Source organism: Brachyistius frenatus, unplaced genomic scaffold (assembly GCF_029030835.1).
Source record: "Brachyistius frenatus isolate BFR_SWC_R1_liver_20210118 unplaced genomic scaffold, ASM2903083v1 Contig_259, whole genome shotgun sequence".
Classification (NCBI taxonomy): Eukaryota; Metazoa; Chordata; class Actinopteri; family Embiotocidae; genus Brachyistius; species Brachyistius frenatus.
Genome location: NW_027210858.1, coordinates 266,111 through 285,000, shown reverse-complemented (window position 1 = coordinate 285,000; position 18,890 = coordinate 266,111). Strand labels below are relative to the sequence as shown.

At 50.2% G+C, this 18,890-nt stretch overlaps 1 protein-coding gene across 1 annotated transcript in view; it reads right to left on the bottom strand.

Moving 5' to 3' along the window:
• The window catches only part of LOC138634365 (BCL-6 corepressor-like), a 27,393-nt gene extending 9,095 nt beyond the window's left edge, over nt 1-18,298 (bottom strand). The window contains exons 1-8 of the mRNA XM_069721250.1: nt 17,668-18,298; nt 17,022-17,095; nt 15,271-15,348; nt 11,958-15,114; nt 10,019-10,256; nt 6,278-6,673; nt 5,955-6,182; nt 134-495 (exon numbers count right to left, since the gene is read on the bottom strand). Coding sequence (XP_069577351.1) covers nt 134-495; nt 5,955-6,182; nt 6,278-6,673; nt 10,019-10,256; nt 11,958-15,113 — 4,380 coding nt within the window. The 5' untranslated portion in view covers nt 15,114; nt 15,271-15,348; nt 17,022-17,095; nt 17,668-18,298. The remainder of the gene's footprint in view (nt 1-133; nt 496-5,954; nt 6,183-6,277; nt 6,674-10,018; nt 10,257-11,957; nt 15,115-15,270; nt 15,349-17,021; nt 17,096-17,667) is intronic.
• Nucleotides 18,299-18,890: the final 592 nt, after the last annotated feature.

The following is an 18,890-nucleotide window of genomic DNA, read 5'->3' as shown; positions in this document are numbered from 1 at the left end:
AGCATCATGGGTAATGAGTCAGAGGGAAGATGCAAGAAAGTCAGATTCTACACTGACGACCTCCTCCTGTGGCTCCATTCAGAACTCCATTCAGATCTTCACCTTTTTCAAGAATAATGAAAAGCACACCGACCTTCCCGCTCCTCCTCTCGTCTTCGCTTCCTCCCTCGTCTCTCTCCTCCTCCTCTTTGTCCTCCTCCTCCGCCGGCTCGCCGCCCGTGTGCTTCGTCTTGCAGGGACGCTTGCCCTTCGGCCTGTCGAGGTCGTCGTCATGGCAGCGGAAGGTATGAGGGTCACGTGACGAGGTGAAGGAGGGAGGAAGAGGATGTAAGGTCGGAAGGAAAGCAGAGGCCCTGCGGCTCTCCCTCAGCTTCTGATGTTTGTCCTGGAGGCGGGGGGAGGTGAGGGAGGGGAGAGAGGCAGGGTGGTGGGAGGCGGAGCTGCACAGTTGCTGTGGGAGATGGGCGGGAGAGGAGGGCGTGGCAACGTGGAAAACTGAAAGAAAACACAGGACAAGTCAGAAAGAAACACTTTCAGGACTTCCAGGATTTTATTCAGATCTGTCGCCATTAATTCAGATTATTCAGATTATTTAGATAATTCAGATAATTTAGATTATTTAGATAATTCAGATTATTTAGATAATTCAGAAATTCAGATAATTCAGATTATTCAGATAATTCAGAAATTCAGATTTTTCAGATAATTCAGATTATTCAGATAATTCAGATAATTCAGATTATTCAGATAATTCAGATTATTTAGATAATTCAGATAATTCAGATTATTTAAATAATTCAGATAATTCAGATTATTCAGATAATTCAGATTATTCAGATAATTCAGATTATTTAGATAATTCAGATAATTCAGATTATTCAGATAATTCAGATTATTTAGATAATTCAGATTATTCAGATAATTCAGATAATTCAGATTATTTAGATAATTCAGATTATTCAGATAATTCAGATAATTCAGAAATTCAGATTTTTCAGATAATTCAGATTATTCAGATAATTCAGATAATTCAGATAATGTTTAGATAATTTTTAGGTGATTTAGATCATTTAGATAAATTAGATAATTCATATAATTTAGTCAAATCATCAGCTTCTCTCCTTTTAGTTCCAGAGTTAGATAACGAGAGTAGGAGGAGCAGGAGGAGGAGGAGGGAGAGGAGGAGGGTGAGGACGGAGGAGGGGGGAGAGGAGGAGGGGGAGGACAGAGGGGGAGGGAGAGGACGGAGTAGGGAGGAGGAGGGGGAGATGAGGAGGGCGAGGACGGAGGAGGGGGAGGGAAGGAGGGAGGAGGAGGGGGAGGGAGAGGACGGAGGAGGAGGAGGAGGAGGGGAGGGAGAGGGAGAGGACGGAGGGGGAGGATAGAGGGGGAGGGAGAGGACGGAGTAGGGAGGAGGAGGGGGGAGATGAGGAGGGCGAGGACGAAGGAGAGGGGAGGGAAGGAGGGAGGAGGAGGGGGAGGGAGAGGACGGAGGAGGAGGAGGAGGGGGAGAGAAGGAGGTAGTGGGAGGGAGAGGGAGAGGACGGAGGAGGGAGGAGGGAGGAGGAGGAGGGGGAGGACAGAGGGGGAGGGAGAGGACGGAGTAGGGAGGAGGAGGGGGGAGATGAGGAGGGCGAGGACGGAGGAGAGGGGAGGGAAGGAGGAGGGGGAGGGAGATGACGGAGGAGGAGGAGGAGGGGGAGAGAAGGAGGTAGGAGGAGTGGGAGGGAGAGGGAGAGGACGGAGGAGGGAGGAGAAAGGAGGAGGAGGGGGAGGACAGAGGGGGAGGGAGAGGACGGAGTAGGGAGGAGGAGGGGGGAGATGAGGAGGGCGAGGACGGAAGAGAGGGGAGGGGAGGAGGGAGGAGGAGGGAGGAGGAGAGGACGGAGGAGGAAGGAGGAGCAGGAGAAGGGAGAGGAGGAGGAAGGAGAGGACGGAGGAGGGAGAAGGAAAAGGAGGAGGACGGAGAGAAGGAGGAGGGCAGAGGAGGAGGAACAGGAGGAGGGAGAGCAAGGAGGAGGAGGAGGGGGAGAACAGAGGGGGAGGTAGAGGATGAAGAGGAGGGAGGAGGAGCAGGAGAAGGGAGAGGAGGAGGAGGGGGAAGGAGAGGACGGAGAAGGAAAAGGAGGAGGACGGAGAGGAGGAGGAGGGAGGAGGACAGAGGAGGAGGAAGAGGGGGAGGGAGAGCAGGGAGGAGGAGGACGAGAATGAGGAGGAGGAGGGGGAGGGATAAGAGAAGGAGGGGGAGGACAGAGGAGGAGGAAGAGGAGGGATGAGGAGGAGCAGGAGAAGGGAGAGGAGGAGAAGGGGGAGGGAGAGGATGGAGGAGAAGGAGCAGGATGAGGGGGAGGATAGAGGAGGAGGGAGAAGAGGGAGGAGGAGGAGCAGGAGGAGGAAGAGGAAGAGGGGGAGGGATAAGAAGAGGAGGGGGAGGACAGAGGAGGAGGAAGAGGAGGGATGAGGAGGAGCAGGAGAAGGGAGAGGAGAAGGGGGAGGAAAAGGACGGAGGAGAAGGAGCAGGATGAGGGGGAGGGACAAGACGGAGGACGGAGAAGGAGGAGGAGGAGAAGGGGGAGGGAGAGGACAGAGGAGGAGGAAGAGGAGGGAGGAGGATGAAGAGGAGGGATGAGGAGGAGCAGGAGAAGGAGAAGGAGGAGGAGGGAGAGGAGAAGGAGGGAGAGGACTGAGGAGGAGGAGGAGAAGGGAGAGGAAGGAGGAGGGAAGAGGAGGAGTGGGAGGGAGAGGATGAAGGAGGGAGGAGGAGGGGGAAGAGGAGGGGGAGGACAGAGGAGGAGGAGAAGAAGGGGGAGAGAAGGAGGAAGAGGAGGGAGGAGGAGGAGCAGGGGGAGGGAGAGGATGGAAGAGGGAAGAGGAGGGAGGAGGAGGAGGACAGAGGACGAGGAAGAGGAGGAGGGAGAGTAGGGAGGAGGAGGAGGGAGAGCACGCAGGAGGGAGGAGGAGGAGAAGGGAGAGAAGGAGGAGGGGGAGGGAGAGGACGGAGGAGGGATGAGAAGGAGGAGGAGGGAGAGGACGGAGGAGGAGGGAGAGTAGGGAGGAGGAGGAGCAGGAGGAGGAAGAGGAAGAGGGGGAGGGATAAGAGGAGGAGGGGGAGGACAGAGGAAGAGGAGGGAGGAGGGAGGAGGAGCAGGAGAAGGGAGAGGAGGAGAAGGGGGAGGGAGAGGACGGAGGAGAAGGAGTAGGAGGAGGGGGAGGGATAGGATGGAGGAGGGAGAAGGAGGAGGAGAAGGAGGAGGAGAAGGGGGAGGGAGAGGACAGAGAAGGGAGGAGGAGAAGGAGAAGGAGGGAGAGGAGAAGGAGGGGGAGGGAGAGGACTGAGGAGGGAGAAGGAGGAGGGGGGAGGGAGAGGATGGACGAGGGAGAAGGAGGAGGAGAAGGAGGAGGAGAAGGGGGAGGGAGAGGACAGAGAAGGGAGGAGGAGAAGGAGAAGGAGGGAGAGGAGAAGGAGGGGGAGGGAGAGGACTGAGGAGGGAGAAGGAGGAGGGGGAGGGAGAGGATGGACGAGGGAGGAGGAGGAGGAGGAGGAGGAACAAAGAAGCAGCGAGCCTCATCGCTCCACAGCAGCGAACGAACGAGGTGGCACATCGTGGGGGAGGGGAGGGTGTGCTTGTTTTCCATTGCACAGAAAAACACACACACACACACACACACACACACACACACACACACACACACACACACACACACACACACACACACACACACACACACAGCCAGAGGTTGTTTCTGAGAGCCAGCGGGGAGTCACGCTGCTTCCATCTGCTGAATTATTTATCAGCCTGGACACACACACATTAATACACACATTAATACACACACATTAATACACACACATTAATATACACACACACACACACAGACACACACACACACACACACATTAATACACACATTAATAAACACACATTGTATTAATGTGTGTGTGTGTGTGTATTAATGTGTATTAATGTGTGTGTGTGTGTATTAATGTGTGTGTGTATATTAATGTGTGTGTGTATTAATGTGTGTATTAATGTGTGTGTGTGTGTGTGTGTGTGTGTGTGTGTGTGTGTGTGTGTGTGTGTGTGTGTGTGTGTGTGTGTGTGTGTGTGTGGAGCTACTTTATTTAATTTAATCTAATTTATCATTTACTGGTAACACGAGTGTTGCGTGTGGCTTTTGTTGCGTGTGGCTGGTGTTACATGTTGCGTGTGGCTGGTGTTGCATGTTGCGTGTGGCTGGTGTTACATGTTGCGTGTGGCTGGTGTTACGTGTTGCGTGTGGCTGGTGTTACATGTTGCGTGTGGCTGGTGTTACGTGTTGCGTGTGGCTGGTGTTGCGTGTTGCGTGTGGCTGATGTTGCGTGTAGCTGGTGTTGCGTGTGGCTGGTGTTGCGTGTGGCTGGTGTTGCGTGTGGCTGGTGTTGCGTGTGGCTGGTGTTGCGTGTGGCTGGTGTTGCGTGTGGCTGGTGTTGCGTGTGGCTGGTGTTGCGTGTGGCTGGTGTTGCGTGTGGCTGGTGTTGCGTGTGGCTGGTGTTGCGTGTTGCGTGTGGCTGGTGTTGCGTGTGGCTGGTGTTGCGTGTAGCTGGTGTTGCGTGTGGCTGGTGTTGCGTGTGGCTGGTGTTGCGTGTGGCTGGTGTTGCGTGTAGCTGGTGTTGCGTGTGGCTGGTGTTGCGTCTGGCTGGTGTTGCGTGTGGCTGGTGTTGCGTCTGGCTGGTGTTGCGTGTGGCTGGTGTTGCGTGTGGCTGGTGTTGCGTGTGGCTGGTGTTGCGTGTGGCTGGTGTTGCGTGTGGCTGGTGTTGCGTGTGGCTGGTGTTGCGTGTGGCTGGTGTTGCGTGTGGCTGGTGTTGCGTCTGGCTGGTGTTGCGTGTGGCTGGTGTTGCGTGTCCCTGTGGGCATGTCGCAGTAAAACAGCTCCTGGTTTCACATCTAACTGCAGCGTTTTTGTTTTCTCAGGCGTGACATCATCGTTGCCTGGAATCACTGGCCCCGCCCCCTATCAATGGATGGATCCATTATTCTCCTGTTTCCACATCGCACACCAATGAACTGAAGAACTTTACATTTCAGACTGGTAGACAGAAAAAAAACATTTTACAGATTCATTTTCAAGTTGCTTTTTTAAAACATGTTTCAGATAAAGAATAATTGATTGATAATTAGCGGATTAACCAACGATGGATATGTGGATGTTCTGACATCTCGGTCATCGTTTCCCTCCGATGGCAGCAGGCGGTACTACAGCCCAAAATAATTCTGTTTTTTTAAATAGAAAGAAAAGCTGCTAAAGTTGTAGCTTCCTGCTCTAAACTCCCCCTGCTGCCAGCGAGAGGAACTACACCAAACACCTTCTCATTTATGGACTGAAGCTGTAAAACCAGCGATTCATTGTTGTTAATTTATATATTTTTTATGTTTTTCTTTTTAAATTCAGAACTAGCTGAAGAAGAATCTCAAACTAAACTGGGTCAAAGTTCATATATCTGAGATGAACCCAGCATCATGCTGCAGGTTTACCAATGAACGGGGTGATGGAGGAGGAGGGAGGGAGGGGGGCTGCTCACACATCCTCTATGTATTACTGCGAGTGTGACAGCTCCATCTGGGAGATGTTAGATGGCTATTAACACGGCACGAGGCTGCGCACGCACACATAACACACACACACACACACACACACACACACACACACACACACACACACACACACACACACACACACACACACATTAACACACGCATTAACACACACTCGGAGGGGGAGGGGGGAAGCGAGCGGTGGACAACTGACGACAGCAGCAGCAACGCTTTCTGGTTTTCTGCCTTCAAAATAAAAGCCTGTTCCACCAGATGTGTGCTGTGTGCCTCTCCATGACCCCTCTGGCCTCTCCATGACCCCTCCGGCCTCTCCATGACCCCTCTGGCCCGCTGTCCGTCCTCCAGCCTTTCTATATTTACCTGCTGTCGCGTCCCTCCGCAGAAACATGGGGTCACACCAGCCCAGGTTGACCTCTGACCCCGCCTGGACCGACGGGACTTCCATCCTTAACTTCCTGTTGAGCTCTGAGGACCTCTGGACGGAGGGCAACCATTGGGTTAGGTCGGTGGGGAGGCGGGGCTTGTTTAGTCGGAGGCCGTTGAGCTCGATGCGAACTTTCAGCCTCTTCAGGGGGTCAGGGGCGGAGTCTGTAACGGGGAGAGATGCATTATTAAGGAGATGAGATGTGACAGAGGACCCAGCGAGGAGCCCTGAGGAACGCCTCGCGCTGCCGGACTCTTACCGCTGATGAAGTTCTGGTTGGGACTTCCTGTCCTGCACCCCTCCTCCTCGCCCCCCTCCTCCTCCCGCCCTCTCTTCCCCCGCTGGATGATGCTGCTCTGGTGGAACGGCTCCAGGCTGAAGAACCGCCGCCGGCCGATCGAACCGCTGAGATTTGAACTGCCGAGGCGCGAGATGGACGACAGCGTGGAGGCGTGTCCTTGAAACAGGCCTCTGATTGGTGGGACAAACTGTTGTGGTTGTTGTGGCTGTGAGACAAAACTCCTCTTCTCCTCCTGAAGACATTCATCCTCCTTCTCCTCCACATCATTCGTCTCTTTGAGGGCAGGCAGGTTGTCGGCGTGGCGGCGAGGAGGCGGAGCCTGGAGGCAGCTGTGAGGACAGGAAGGATGGAAACCTGGAAGGACAAAAGTTCTACCAGTTTAATTTATTTTTATTTCACTTTATTAATCCCCGAGGGGAAATTTCTTCACTACAGCAGGGGGGCTCTCAGGGGGGGCTCTCAGGGGGGAGCTGCTGCAGCAGGCTGCCACTAGGCGGCGCTAGGTAACCTGACCTGAGGTGCATGTTTTTGGATGATGGGAGGAAGCCGGAGAACCCGGAGAGAACCCACGCAAGCACAGGGAGAACATGCAAACTCCGCACAGAAAGGCCCAGGACCGGATTCAAACCCCGAACCTTTTTGCTGTGAGGTGACAGTGCTAACCACTGCACCACCGTGACGCCCTTTAGCTTAAATTAAAGCAATCTACACAAAAGGAAGTGATGACATATTATCTTAATGTATTTGTTAAAAAGACATTTTATTTCTTAACTTACAAATTTCACAAATTCTCACAATGTTACTGCAAAAAACTAAACAAATTACAGCAATAAAATAAATAAATACAGTAAATCAGTACGAACACGTCCTCATGGGGACATGTTGTTTTAACCCTGAAATACAGGTCCCCACAACGTAGCTCAGGATCACTCCCTCACACACACACACACACGCACACACACACACACACACATACACACACACACACACACACACACACACACACGCACACACACACACACACACACACACACACACACACACACACACACACACACACACACACACACACACACACACACACACACACACACACACACACACACACACACACACACACACACACACACACACACACACACACACACACACACACACACACACACACACACACACACACACACACACACACACACACACACACACACACACACACACACACACACACACACACACACACACACACACACACACAGACACACACACACACACACACACACACTCAGACACACACACACACACACACACACACACACACACACACACACACACACACACACAGACACACACACACACACACACACACACACACAGACACACACACACACACACACACACACACACACTCACACACACACACACACACACACATACAGACACACACACACACACTCACACACACACACACACACACACACACACACACACACACACACACACACACACACACTCACACACACACACACACACACTCACAGATCAAAGCCAGACGTTTTCTCTTTTACGTTTCTCAGACTTTTTCCGTCTTCAGCTTCACGTTTGCTCTCGTCTCTTTTTATCTTTCCTCCTCCCTCCCCCCCACTCCTCTTACCCCCCCTCCATCCCACCGCCCCCCTCCCGTCTGACTCACTGTGCTGCTCCCCCCTCCACATCACGCGCCATGGCAACGCGCCATCAAAGACGATCGTTATGGAAACGTCGTCGGAGCACTGAAGACGCTCCCGGAGAAACCGTCCAATCACAAACCGGCTCTTCTCACGTCCTCATTTTAACGTCAACACATTTTAATTCTCTTCTTCTTTTACGATCACTAAACGATGTTAAACATCACGATAACTTTTTGTGCGTTTCGTACTCCTGTTTACATACAATAACGCCACAAAATACTGAATGAAGAGGAGAAGTTGGTAAAACCAGCTGCTGCTTTTAAAACCAAGAAAAACAGATCATAGTGTTTTTGTTGAGATCAGTTGAAGAATGAAGTCTGAAGGATTCAGAACGTGAATCAGACACGGTGTCACAAATCAGCCTCAAATCAGACGTGAAAAACAAAAGCTGCTCAAACGTTTTCAAAATAAAAGTCTGACAACATTCAGACTTTTATCATAAACTGATCACAAAACGCAACAAGTTTAATATTAAAAACGTTCCTATTTAAAAACATGAAACAGAAACGTGAGACATCCTGAGTGTGTGTGTGTGTGTGTGTCTGAGTGTGTGTGTGTGTGTGTGTGTGTGTGTGTGTGTGTGTGTGTGTGTGTGTGTGTGTGTGTGTGTGTGTGTGTGTGTGTGTGTGTGTGTGTGTGTGTGTGTGTGTGTGTGTGTGTGTGTGTGTGTGTGTGTGTGTGTGTGTGTGTGTGTGTGTGTGTGTGTGTGTGTGTGTGTGTGTGTGTGTGTGTGTGTGTGTGTGTGTGTGTGTGTGTGTGTGTGTGTGTGTGTGTGTGTGTGTGTGTGTGTGTGTGTGTGTGTGTGTGTGTGTGTGTGTGTGTGTGTGTGTGTGTGTGTGTGTGTGTGTGTGTGTGTGTGTGTCTGTGTGTGTGTGTGTGTGTGTGTGTGTGTGTGTGTGTGTGTCTGAGTGTGTGTGTGTGTCTGTGTGTGTGTGTGTGTGTCTGTGTGTGTGTGTGTGTGTGTCTGAGTGTGTGTCTGTGTCTTTTTATGTGTGTGTGTCTGTATGTGTGTGTGTGTGTGTGTGTGTGTGTCTTTTTATGTGTGTGTGTGTGTGTGTGTGTGTGTGTGTGTGTGTGTGTGTGTGTGTGTGTGTGTGTGTGTGTGTGTGTGTGTGTGTGTGTGTGTGTGTGTGTGTGTGTGTGTGTGTGTGTGTGTGTGTGTGTGTGTGTGTGTGTGTGTGTGTGTGTGTGTGTGTGTGTCTCTGTGTGTGTGTGTGTGTCTGTGTGTGTGTGTGTGTGTGTGTGTGTGTGTGTGTGTGTGTGTGTGTGTGTGTGTGTGTGTGTGTATGTGTGTGTGTGTATTTATGTGTGTGTGTGTGTGTGTGTGTGTGTGTGTGTGTGTGTGTGTGTGTGTGTGTGTGTGTGTGTCTCTGTGTGTGTGTGTGTGTGTGTGTGTGTGTGTGTGTGTGTCTCTGTGTGTATGTGTGTGTGTGTGTGTGTCTCTGTGTGTGTGTGTGTGTGTCTGTATGTGTGTGTGTCTATTTATGTGTGTGTGTATGTGTGTGTGTCTTTTTATGTGTGTGTGTGTGTGTGTGTGTGTGTGTGTGTGTGTCTCTGTGTGTGTGTGTGTGTGTGTGTGTGTGTGTGTGTGTGTGTGTGTGTGTGTGTGTGTGTGTCTCTCTGTGTGTATGTGTGTCTCTGTGTGTATGTGTGTGTGTGTGTGTCTCTTTTTATGTGTGTGTGTGTGTCTGTGTATGTGTGTGTGTCTATTTATGTGTGTGTGTCTGTATGTGTGTGTCTTTTTATGTGTGTGTGTGTGTGTATATGTGTGTGTGAGTGTGTGTGTGTCTCTGTGTGTATGTGTGTCTCTGTGTGTGTGTGTGTGTGTGTGTGTGTGTGTGTGTGTATGTGTGTGTGTGTGTGTGTCTCTGTGTGTATGTGTGTGTGTGTGTGTGTGTGTGTGTGTCTCTGTGTGTATGTGTGTGTATGTGTGTGTGTGTCAACCTGCAGAATGATCCTGAGATCCTCTTACCTCTCGGAGCCTCGGCGGCGGCTGCAGTGGGAGTTCCTCCTCCTCCTCCTCCTCCTCCTCCTCCTCCTCCTGTCCTCCCTCCACTCTGCTGGCAGCCCTCCCACAGTCCTTCCTCCTCCTCCTCATCCTCCTCTTCTCCCAGCTGGCCATGTGCCACCTCCTTCTCCACGTCTTCTTCTCCTCCTCTTCCTCCTTCTTTCTCCTTCAGCTCCAGCTCAGAGAAACGCAGCATCGCGCGCTGAAAATAAAAGTAGCACAACAGCGAGAAGAATCCAGCGTTTGTTTGTTTGTCTGTGTGTGTCTGTGTGTGTGTGTGTGTGTGTGTGTGTGTGTGTGTGTGTGTGTGTGTGTGTGTGTGTGTGTGTTTGTTTGTGCAGCTTGCCAGATTTCATGTCAACATGTTTGTGTTGGATGTTGAGATGTTCCATCTGACCTTCGTCACACTTCCTGTTTTATTCTGAAGGGACTTTCTGAGGGAGAAGCTTCATTTTGAAGGTTTTCATCCCAACAAGCATCAAACTCAACCATGAGCGTTGTAGTTCTGTCCTTGGTAACCGTGGTAACCACTGGCAGCCCCTCGCCGGTGTGTGTCGCTCACTTCTGTCGGCCCTGACCACAAACCCATTTTAAAAATTAATGGCCCGTGAAACGATCTACAAATCCATCCGACGCCCGGAGACGGCAGCACCGAGGGGTGTCGGAGCAGCGCCTCCTTCAGAGGACACGACTGAGCAAACCACCTCCAGGACGGAACAACCGTCCTCAGGTCAACGTCCACACGGACAACAAACAACAACAAGCTGGACGTCAACAGACAGAAAACCTCCGTCTGTGGACGATAACGGTCCTCATCTGGTAGGTAGGTGGGAACAACACACAACCACACACACACACAACCACACACACACAACCACACACACACACAACCACACACACACACACATAAACACAGCCACACACACACACACACACACACACACACACATAAACACACACACACAACCACAAAGACACACACACACACACACACACACACACACACACACACAACTACAAACACACACAACCACAAAGACACACAACCACTAACACACACAACAACCACAAAGACACACAACCACAAACACACACAACAACCACAAAGACACACAACAAAGAGCGCTTGTGAATGTTTCTGACTTTAACACCGAGTCCTCCATCCAGCTCAGTAATAACTGATATCACCTCATCAATACTTCCAGGATGTTTTATTGATGGTTGAGCTGTCATCAGTTTTTATATCATCATTTATAAACAGCTGTTGTAAACACGTGGACAGGAGTCGCGCTCGCCGTCACTCGGAGAGAAACGTTGGGAGGAAACGCAGTTCATGATTTATTTATTCTTCCCCTGACGTGAAGCGGCTTTCATTAGGAAAACAAAACGAGTCAGCGGCGGTTAAACAGCTCAAAGCTAATCTGGGACTGCAAGAAGGAAAAGGAGGAGTCTTTAAAAAGCCTCCTCGCACTGCTGAGCGATGAATACGAGGATGAAGAGGAGGAGATGAAGGAGGAGCACAACAGTAGAACGAATAGAGTAAAACAAAAGATGGTTGTGGACTCTTCCTCCTCTTCCTCATCACTGTTCAGGTAAAACCCAGGCAGAGCCTCACAGCTGGAGTTATCCTAACACGACCTCAGCACACAAATTATAATCTGATTCTTTAAGTTTAAAAAACAGGGGAACTAAACTCTTGGATGTGGAGGATGCTCGTTATCAGAAGACACTCGGAAGGTCGCAGTTTTAAAAAATGGAAAATTGCAGAGAAAAGCCACCGCAAAATCAAATATATTTGATTACAACAACCACCCAAAAACTCCCAAGACTTCCCATCAGCCTGATCGCCCGACAGCACAAACACGCTTTCATCGATTTATTACGGTATGAAGATGTTTCTTACCTGAAGCGCCCTCTGCTCTCTGCTCAGCTTGCTGGAGTCGGCGTTAAGCTCCGTGGTCACGCATTTGATCCGGTCGCCCACGTATCCGGAGGAGTTGGCGATGCGCCTGGTGAGGTCGGCACGCCGGGTCTTCCCGGAACCATCGTCCTCGTCCGCCAGGGGATCCGCGCCATCCTGGGTGTCGAGGTCCGTCTCGCTGGAGGAAAGATCTGGAGTCAGATCCACAGGCGTCCTTGTCAGACCCCCGTTGGTCAGGGAAAGGTGCTGGCAGGTCGGGCTACGAGTACAACCGTTTCCATATGTGGGGATCCCGAGGTGGCCCATTGCACAGGAAGTTGGGTGACTTCCAAACGCCGGGGCCGTGCAGACAGTACCGGCACCGCCCGGACTACCGAAGCTTCTCTCTCCGTATGCAGGAGCTCTGATGCCGGTGTTGGGCTGCAGGGCATCGTGGTTCTCAGGACCCACAGCGTTCCCACTTCCAGGAGCTGGACTGCTGAACACTCTGGTTTCACAAGTTCTCAGAGTCACATTTGTGCAACACGGTCCCACAAACTTTGTGCTGGTGAAGTCTGGACCATTTCCGTTACAGGCGGGAACTCGTGGGTTGATGCTCTGTGGAGTCGTGCTGTTCATCACAGCTCCACCGGGAACCCGGGGAGTAAAACTCCTGCCTGGTGGGACCTGAGGACCAACGTCTCTAATTGGTCCCTGACTGCTGTAAATGGGACTCCCTGAATGTCCCCCGTAAGGACTCTTTGGGTTGGTGTTGGAGTTGGTACCTTCACCAGAACAATCATCTTTACAAGCAGGAACCAATGAGCTGCCACTTCTGGGAGGGCTTTGCTGAGGTTGGACTTCGTTCCGTCCACCAGAGGATCCACATTTAGCTTCTCTGGAGAACTGCTGCGCAGACGTCCGGGCACATCGCATCGTCTGCTCCTCGGGGATGTCTGGAGATGGACTGAGTGGCTCCTCCTCTTCTGGGATCTCCTGACAGGTAGGTGAGGAAGGGTTGTGATGACAAGGAGGAGGGAGGGTTTTTGGAGGCAGCGACTCTCCGTCTTGACTGTGGTTGCATGCACTGCCGCCATGTTTGGAGGAATCTTCTACTCTGTTGGATGCGGAGCTGCACCTGTTGGAGGAATCGGCTTCCTCTCGCACCAGGTCGATGCAAACAATGTCATCTCTGACGGCCTTCACGGTTCGGTTGGTGGACTTGTCTCTGTCACTGGCGAGGGAGCTGTCAATATCCGGTCTGTCCTGGTTCCTGTACGATTCTGCGTTCCAAAGTTTATCCTGGATCTTAGACCTGTTCTCAAGTTGGTCTTTGTTGTCCAGACTTTGGTAAGTCAACACGGATGTTGGGGTCATCTCCTGGGAGGTCTGATACGGGTGCACTCCGTATGCGAGTCCGTGTTTTGGTGCAATGTGAGAGGGGTAGAAGCTGCTGCTGCCGAGTAGGACTGGATGGGGGTACACTGGTCCTTTGGCTGGTACGGACATTCGCTGCAGGGACATATTCTCTGCAACTGAATAAGGGATGTAGCGGTTGGTGAAGCCTAAGCCGGGAGGGAGGTAGGAGTCACCGTAGATTTTGCTGGAGGTGTTTTCCATGTGGGACTGTGGATACGGTTGAGTCTCCTGAGCCTCGGACTTGGCAGGAGGTACGCCCTGTTTCCCCGACTGAGTTCCCTCTTTGCTGTTTGGAGGACCTTTCTCCTCGTCGGGAGGAGGAACTCGTGGCCATCCAACTTTGGACTTTGGGGAAGGACATGTTGCAGAAGGTCGTGCCCCTGATGCTGCACTCGGAGCTGGCCTGGAGCCAGGTGAGCCCAGAGGCTGTGGTTGAGGAGGAGTGCTGTCGACACTGTTGGTTGTAATAGTTTGGGAGGTTCTGTTGTGGTCAGAGCTGACAGCTGAGGTAGGACCCCGATCACCCCAAGAGGACGCTGCAGTGCTGATCGTTTCAGGACGATCTGGCGTGTTGGCTGATGTGCCGACGGGTGGAGGTGGACCCTCTTTGAGGTGCTGGTCCTGACTTGTCAGCAGCCCGTAACGAGATGGTGGTAAATACCCTAACTTTGACATGGCGTCTAGTTTCGGTGGGTATCCATTTGGAAATCCTTCTAACTCTTTGGCAGACAGATCCAAAGGTCTTTCCGGGTGTTTCTTGGCAGCCTTTTGAGGTACAGCTCTGTCCACGGATTTCTTTCCCGGTGAAATACACCTCTCAGCATTACTGCGGTCTGAGCTGGCATCTTTGGGTTTGCTGCTGCCAGAGTGCACCGGAGAGCCGTGTTCAGAGCTCCGGTAAAAGGCCTGAGAGCCTGAGAGCGAGGTCGAGGTGCTCCTGTAAAGGGGTTTCTGGAGGTCCGTGGTGCTGCTGAGGGAGGCGGAGCATGAAGCCCGGCTGACTGGGACCGGCTCGGAGGCCTTGCAAGATGAACCGCTGGTCCCGCCGCCGCTTCTGCTCAGATTCGTCTTAGTGGAAGTGGTCTGACTGGACTTGAGGGGCTCCTGGTGGATCTGAGGACTTTTGCTGAAGGCAGAGGGTTCCTGAAGGCCCTGCAGGGTCTTGTCCTGGCGGTGAGGTGAAAGGCCAGCAGGAGCTGAAGCGCCGGTCGATATCCCGATCGGAGGGCCCAGCGGGGAGGAGATGTGGGCTGGCCCGTAAGGAGGCAGGTAGAACAGTCGGTCCTCCCCAGGCGCGCCGCTGCCTGCTCTGGCAGCGCACAAGGACTGGTACGCCAGCTGCTGGTGCATGAAGGGGGCCGGCTGGGACAGGAAGGACGCCTTGTACGCCATGTCCAAGAAGGGGTACATTGTGGCGTCAGCGTAAGGGCTGATCCAGGGCAACCTCAGGAAACTACCGGTGCCGTTCAGGACCATTTCTGACGGCTTGTCACCGAGAACAAGCCGGCGCTCCAACTGCAGCCCCGGCGGCGGGCTTTTATAAAGTCCAACATACCCGTTGGCGGACTTGTGGCCGTCCAGCAGGGCAACGTTGGGTTTGTAGAGGAGGTCGTAGCCGTGTGGGAGGGAGGTGCCGGGCTCCGGAGGATGGATGCCGGGATAGAAGATGGCACCGACGGGACGCAGGTTCTCCCCCACCAGAGCGCTGCGGTCGATGCTGAGCGCCGCCAGCGGGTTCATCCTGGATGCAGAAAGCAGGAGACACAATTATGAGAAAGACTTACTACTTTTGATCAACGGACCAGATGAGATCTCGAATCCCTCCAGTGGGTTCTGGTTCTGACCAGACTCTCCTCCCACCTGGACGAGGTAAAACCACGTTAACCTTCGACCTCACCTGGCTGCGGGCCAGGCCTTCCTCTGGTTTCTCCTTCAGACGGGGGTCCGCCTCAAGGACGCCGTCAGGCCGCCATGTCTGCAGACGGAGGGGAAAACCACAAGAAACCAGGAGGTGTCACTCTGACGGGGAAACTCTCATCTGAATACCAACCGTCATTTTCACACGTTTAACGGTTCGGTTTATGAAGGTGGTAAAAGCTCAACAATTAACGGCAACAACAAAAGATAATTTGATAATTAAAAATAAAACTTCAATGAGTAAACAGTAGATGATGAGCTTGAAATGTGAGCTACAACACACTTTGGAAAAAGAACGTTTTTGAGCATTTTATGACTTTTTTTTTTACCGTTTAATATGCAAGAAAACATTTTTTTATTTAAGCTGATGAATTAAAATAAGAGTCAGATAGTGATGCCGAGTTTCTAGTTGTCAAAATCTAAAATTGAACGGAAAGTCAATGGGGTTTGGTGGGAGGTTTGTAGTGCATTTCAGCTGGCAGATGCACAGACTAAATTAAAGACTTTTCATCGTCCTTAAACAGATGATGCTGAACACGGTCCTGAAACCAGGACACATTTAACCGCTTCCACTAGTTTCAAACCAAATAAAAGTGAAATCACATGAAGATATTCTGCAGCTGAAGTCACAGAAACACTGAAGCGTAATAAAGAATTAATGAAGCGTTTTATCAGCTGAGATCTTCGTTCCGTATCTACGACACGGCGATATCATCATGTCCTGTTTTCTTTGGTTTCAAAATGGTAAAATTCAACAGAAAGTCAATGCAGTGTGGTGCACAGACACACACACACACACACACACACACATAGACACACACACACACACGCGCACACACACACACACATACACACACACACACACACACGCATAGACACACACACACGCGCACACGCACACACACTGAGCCTCGTACCAGAGCACTGTGTGTGTGTGTGTGTGTGTGTGTGTGTGTGTGTGTGTGTGTGTGTGTGTGTGTGTGTGTGTGTGTGTGTGTGTGTGTGTGTGTGTGTGTTTTATCGCCCAGCCGGAGGACTGATAAGGCACGTCGCCTCTTTTCCCGAGGAACTCATAATCCAGCGGAGAGAAAATGTATCAGCAGCGTTCGACGAACACACACACGGCCGCCTGACGAGTTGCCACACACACACACACACACACACGCACGCACGCACGCACACACGCACACACACCACACACAGTAATTGATGGCTGTTAGCGAGCTGGGATTTCAATAACGACTCTTATCTCCAGACTGCTGAAGGACAGCTGTGTGTGTGTGTGTGTGTGTGTGTGTGTGTGTGTGTGTGTGTGTGTGTGTGTGTGTGTGTGTGTGTGTGTGTGTGTGTGTGTGTGTGTGTGTGTGTGTGGACTCATTTTTCTCCTTCTTAATCCATTACAGTGAGGAAATCTGTGTTTTGTGAATTTAAATCTTTGATTTTCATGAAATGTTTCTGAGGTTTTGATATTTATGAGCAGTGTGACAAAATGGTGCTTAAAAAAAAGTTTAAAAACTACATTTTCACAGACTTCAAGGACTTCAAGGTCGAAGAAATTAATAAATCTGAGATACACGACAACGACATTAAAAAAAAAACGTTGCACCAAAAAAAAAGTTAAAACATAAAACGTAGAAAAACACAGTTTCTCTGAATCCGATGTTTTTAAAACTTCCTCTGAAGATGTTCAAACGAATCGGAAAGACAGAACAAAGATGAATTAAAGCTCACCTGCTTGAAACACCTGTTGGCTCCGCCCACCGAAGAAGAGGGAGGCGGTCCTTCCTCGGTGACTGAAAACCAAACTACCAAAGGAAGGAAAGAAAACGTTTTCAAAGCTGAAAAATTATATTTTAAAAAGTATCACAAGAATTTTATGCTAGTAAGAAATAAGAAATATAAAAATCCTACAAGACAGTAAATAATAAAAATTAAATTGGTGCAACGGATTCTGATATTTCTGAGAAAATCGTCTCCAGGAAAACTCAAACTTTAAAACTATTTCTGATGTCGTAAACGAACCAAACTGGTTTAAAGAATTAAACAAAAACCTTCAGCAAGGTGGCGTTAAACTTACAGAAACATAAATCCATAAAACATCAAACAATCCCTTCAGGCAGAGAAACAGTTTGAAGTGGTTTTATGTAAAAAGTGCTGAACAGGGAGGATTTAATTTATTATTACAGTTAAAATGCCACATTAAAGTTAGGAAATCAACATTCAATATCAATTTAATATAAAAAACAATTTTTAAAAACACGTAAATATTTACAAATGAAGCTCCAGTGCGTCATTACAGGACGATTATTAAAGTTTAAATGAAACATTCTGCAGTAAAACGTGACAAAAAGTCGTGATTTAACAAAATAAAACTCACCTTCTTCTTCTTTGGTGTTTAATCCGGATTCACCGCGTCACTTGTATCGATTCTGATTTAACATCCATCCGGTCAAAATCAACCCATAAATCCATCCTCATCGATCTGGCGCGTGCAGATGCAGCACGGGGAAGCGTACACGCGCACGTGCACAGCCACAACACACTGTCACACGCGCTGTGTTCCTTCCAAAATAAAATACAAACTCTCCAGTGAGAAAATAAAGGTGTTTATGTCTGCCACGCTGCGACGCGCGCACGCGCACGGACAGGTCAAACACAAGGTGTCCGGAGGCGCGCGGAACTCCGCTGGAAAAACGCCAAATTTAACAACAAACAGCGCCGACTGAGAGCTGGCGGCGGGCACGCACACCTGGGCGGGCACGCGCAGTCACGCATATGACGCACGCGCCGTCCGGCACCGGGCTGAACTGTGTGTGCGTGTGTGCGTGTGTGTGTCCCGGCAGCAGCAGCGGATCCAAAAACAAATTTCTGCCCCAAAAAAACAAAATTAAGAAAAACGTCCAAACAGCACGAGCGCTAATATTCCTCAGGGAGCCGCGCGCGCAGAAGACTTTTCTTTCTTTCCGGTCCCGTCGTCTTTCTGTCTGCTGGCTTTATCCCGCTCTTCCTCCTCCTCCTCCTCCTCCTCCTCTCCCTCCCCCTCCTCCCCCTCTGTGTTTCCTCCACGCGGACACGGCCTCCGTCTCCAGCGTCAAACTAAACTAAATTCACAATTGCGTTTCCGGTGTGAGCTTCAAAATAAATCCAGCCAATTCAATAAACTTTTGTTTTTTGCTATTACACTATATTGTTCTCAAAGGTTTTATGATTTAATAAAAGTTGAACAATATATAAATGCATCAATACTTTTTGAAATTATTGAAGAGTTACTCAAATTCAATTTTTGTCCTCACTTTATAATTTTATATCAATTATATTTCAACTGTCTTTTTTAAATACATTTTTCCCCAATTCTAAAATGTAAATTTGTATTAATTAATTATTTAAAACGCCACAACACACACTGTTGTGGCGTTTTTCTGCTCGGCAACCATCGGAGCTACTTTTTATTTTCAGGAAACGTCAGAATTTTTAAAAGGTTTTTATTTTTTAATATGGTTTTTATGACGTTCTCAGTTATGCTGCTTCTATCCGGGGATATTTTCAGCAGTGTCTTTACTGCAACAGCAGAACAAATGTAATCATTCAACAGAAGACAAA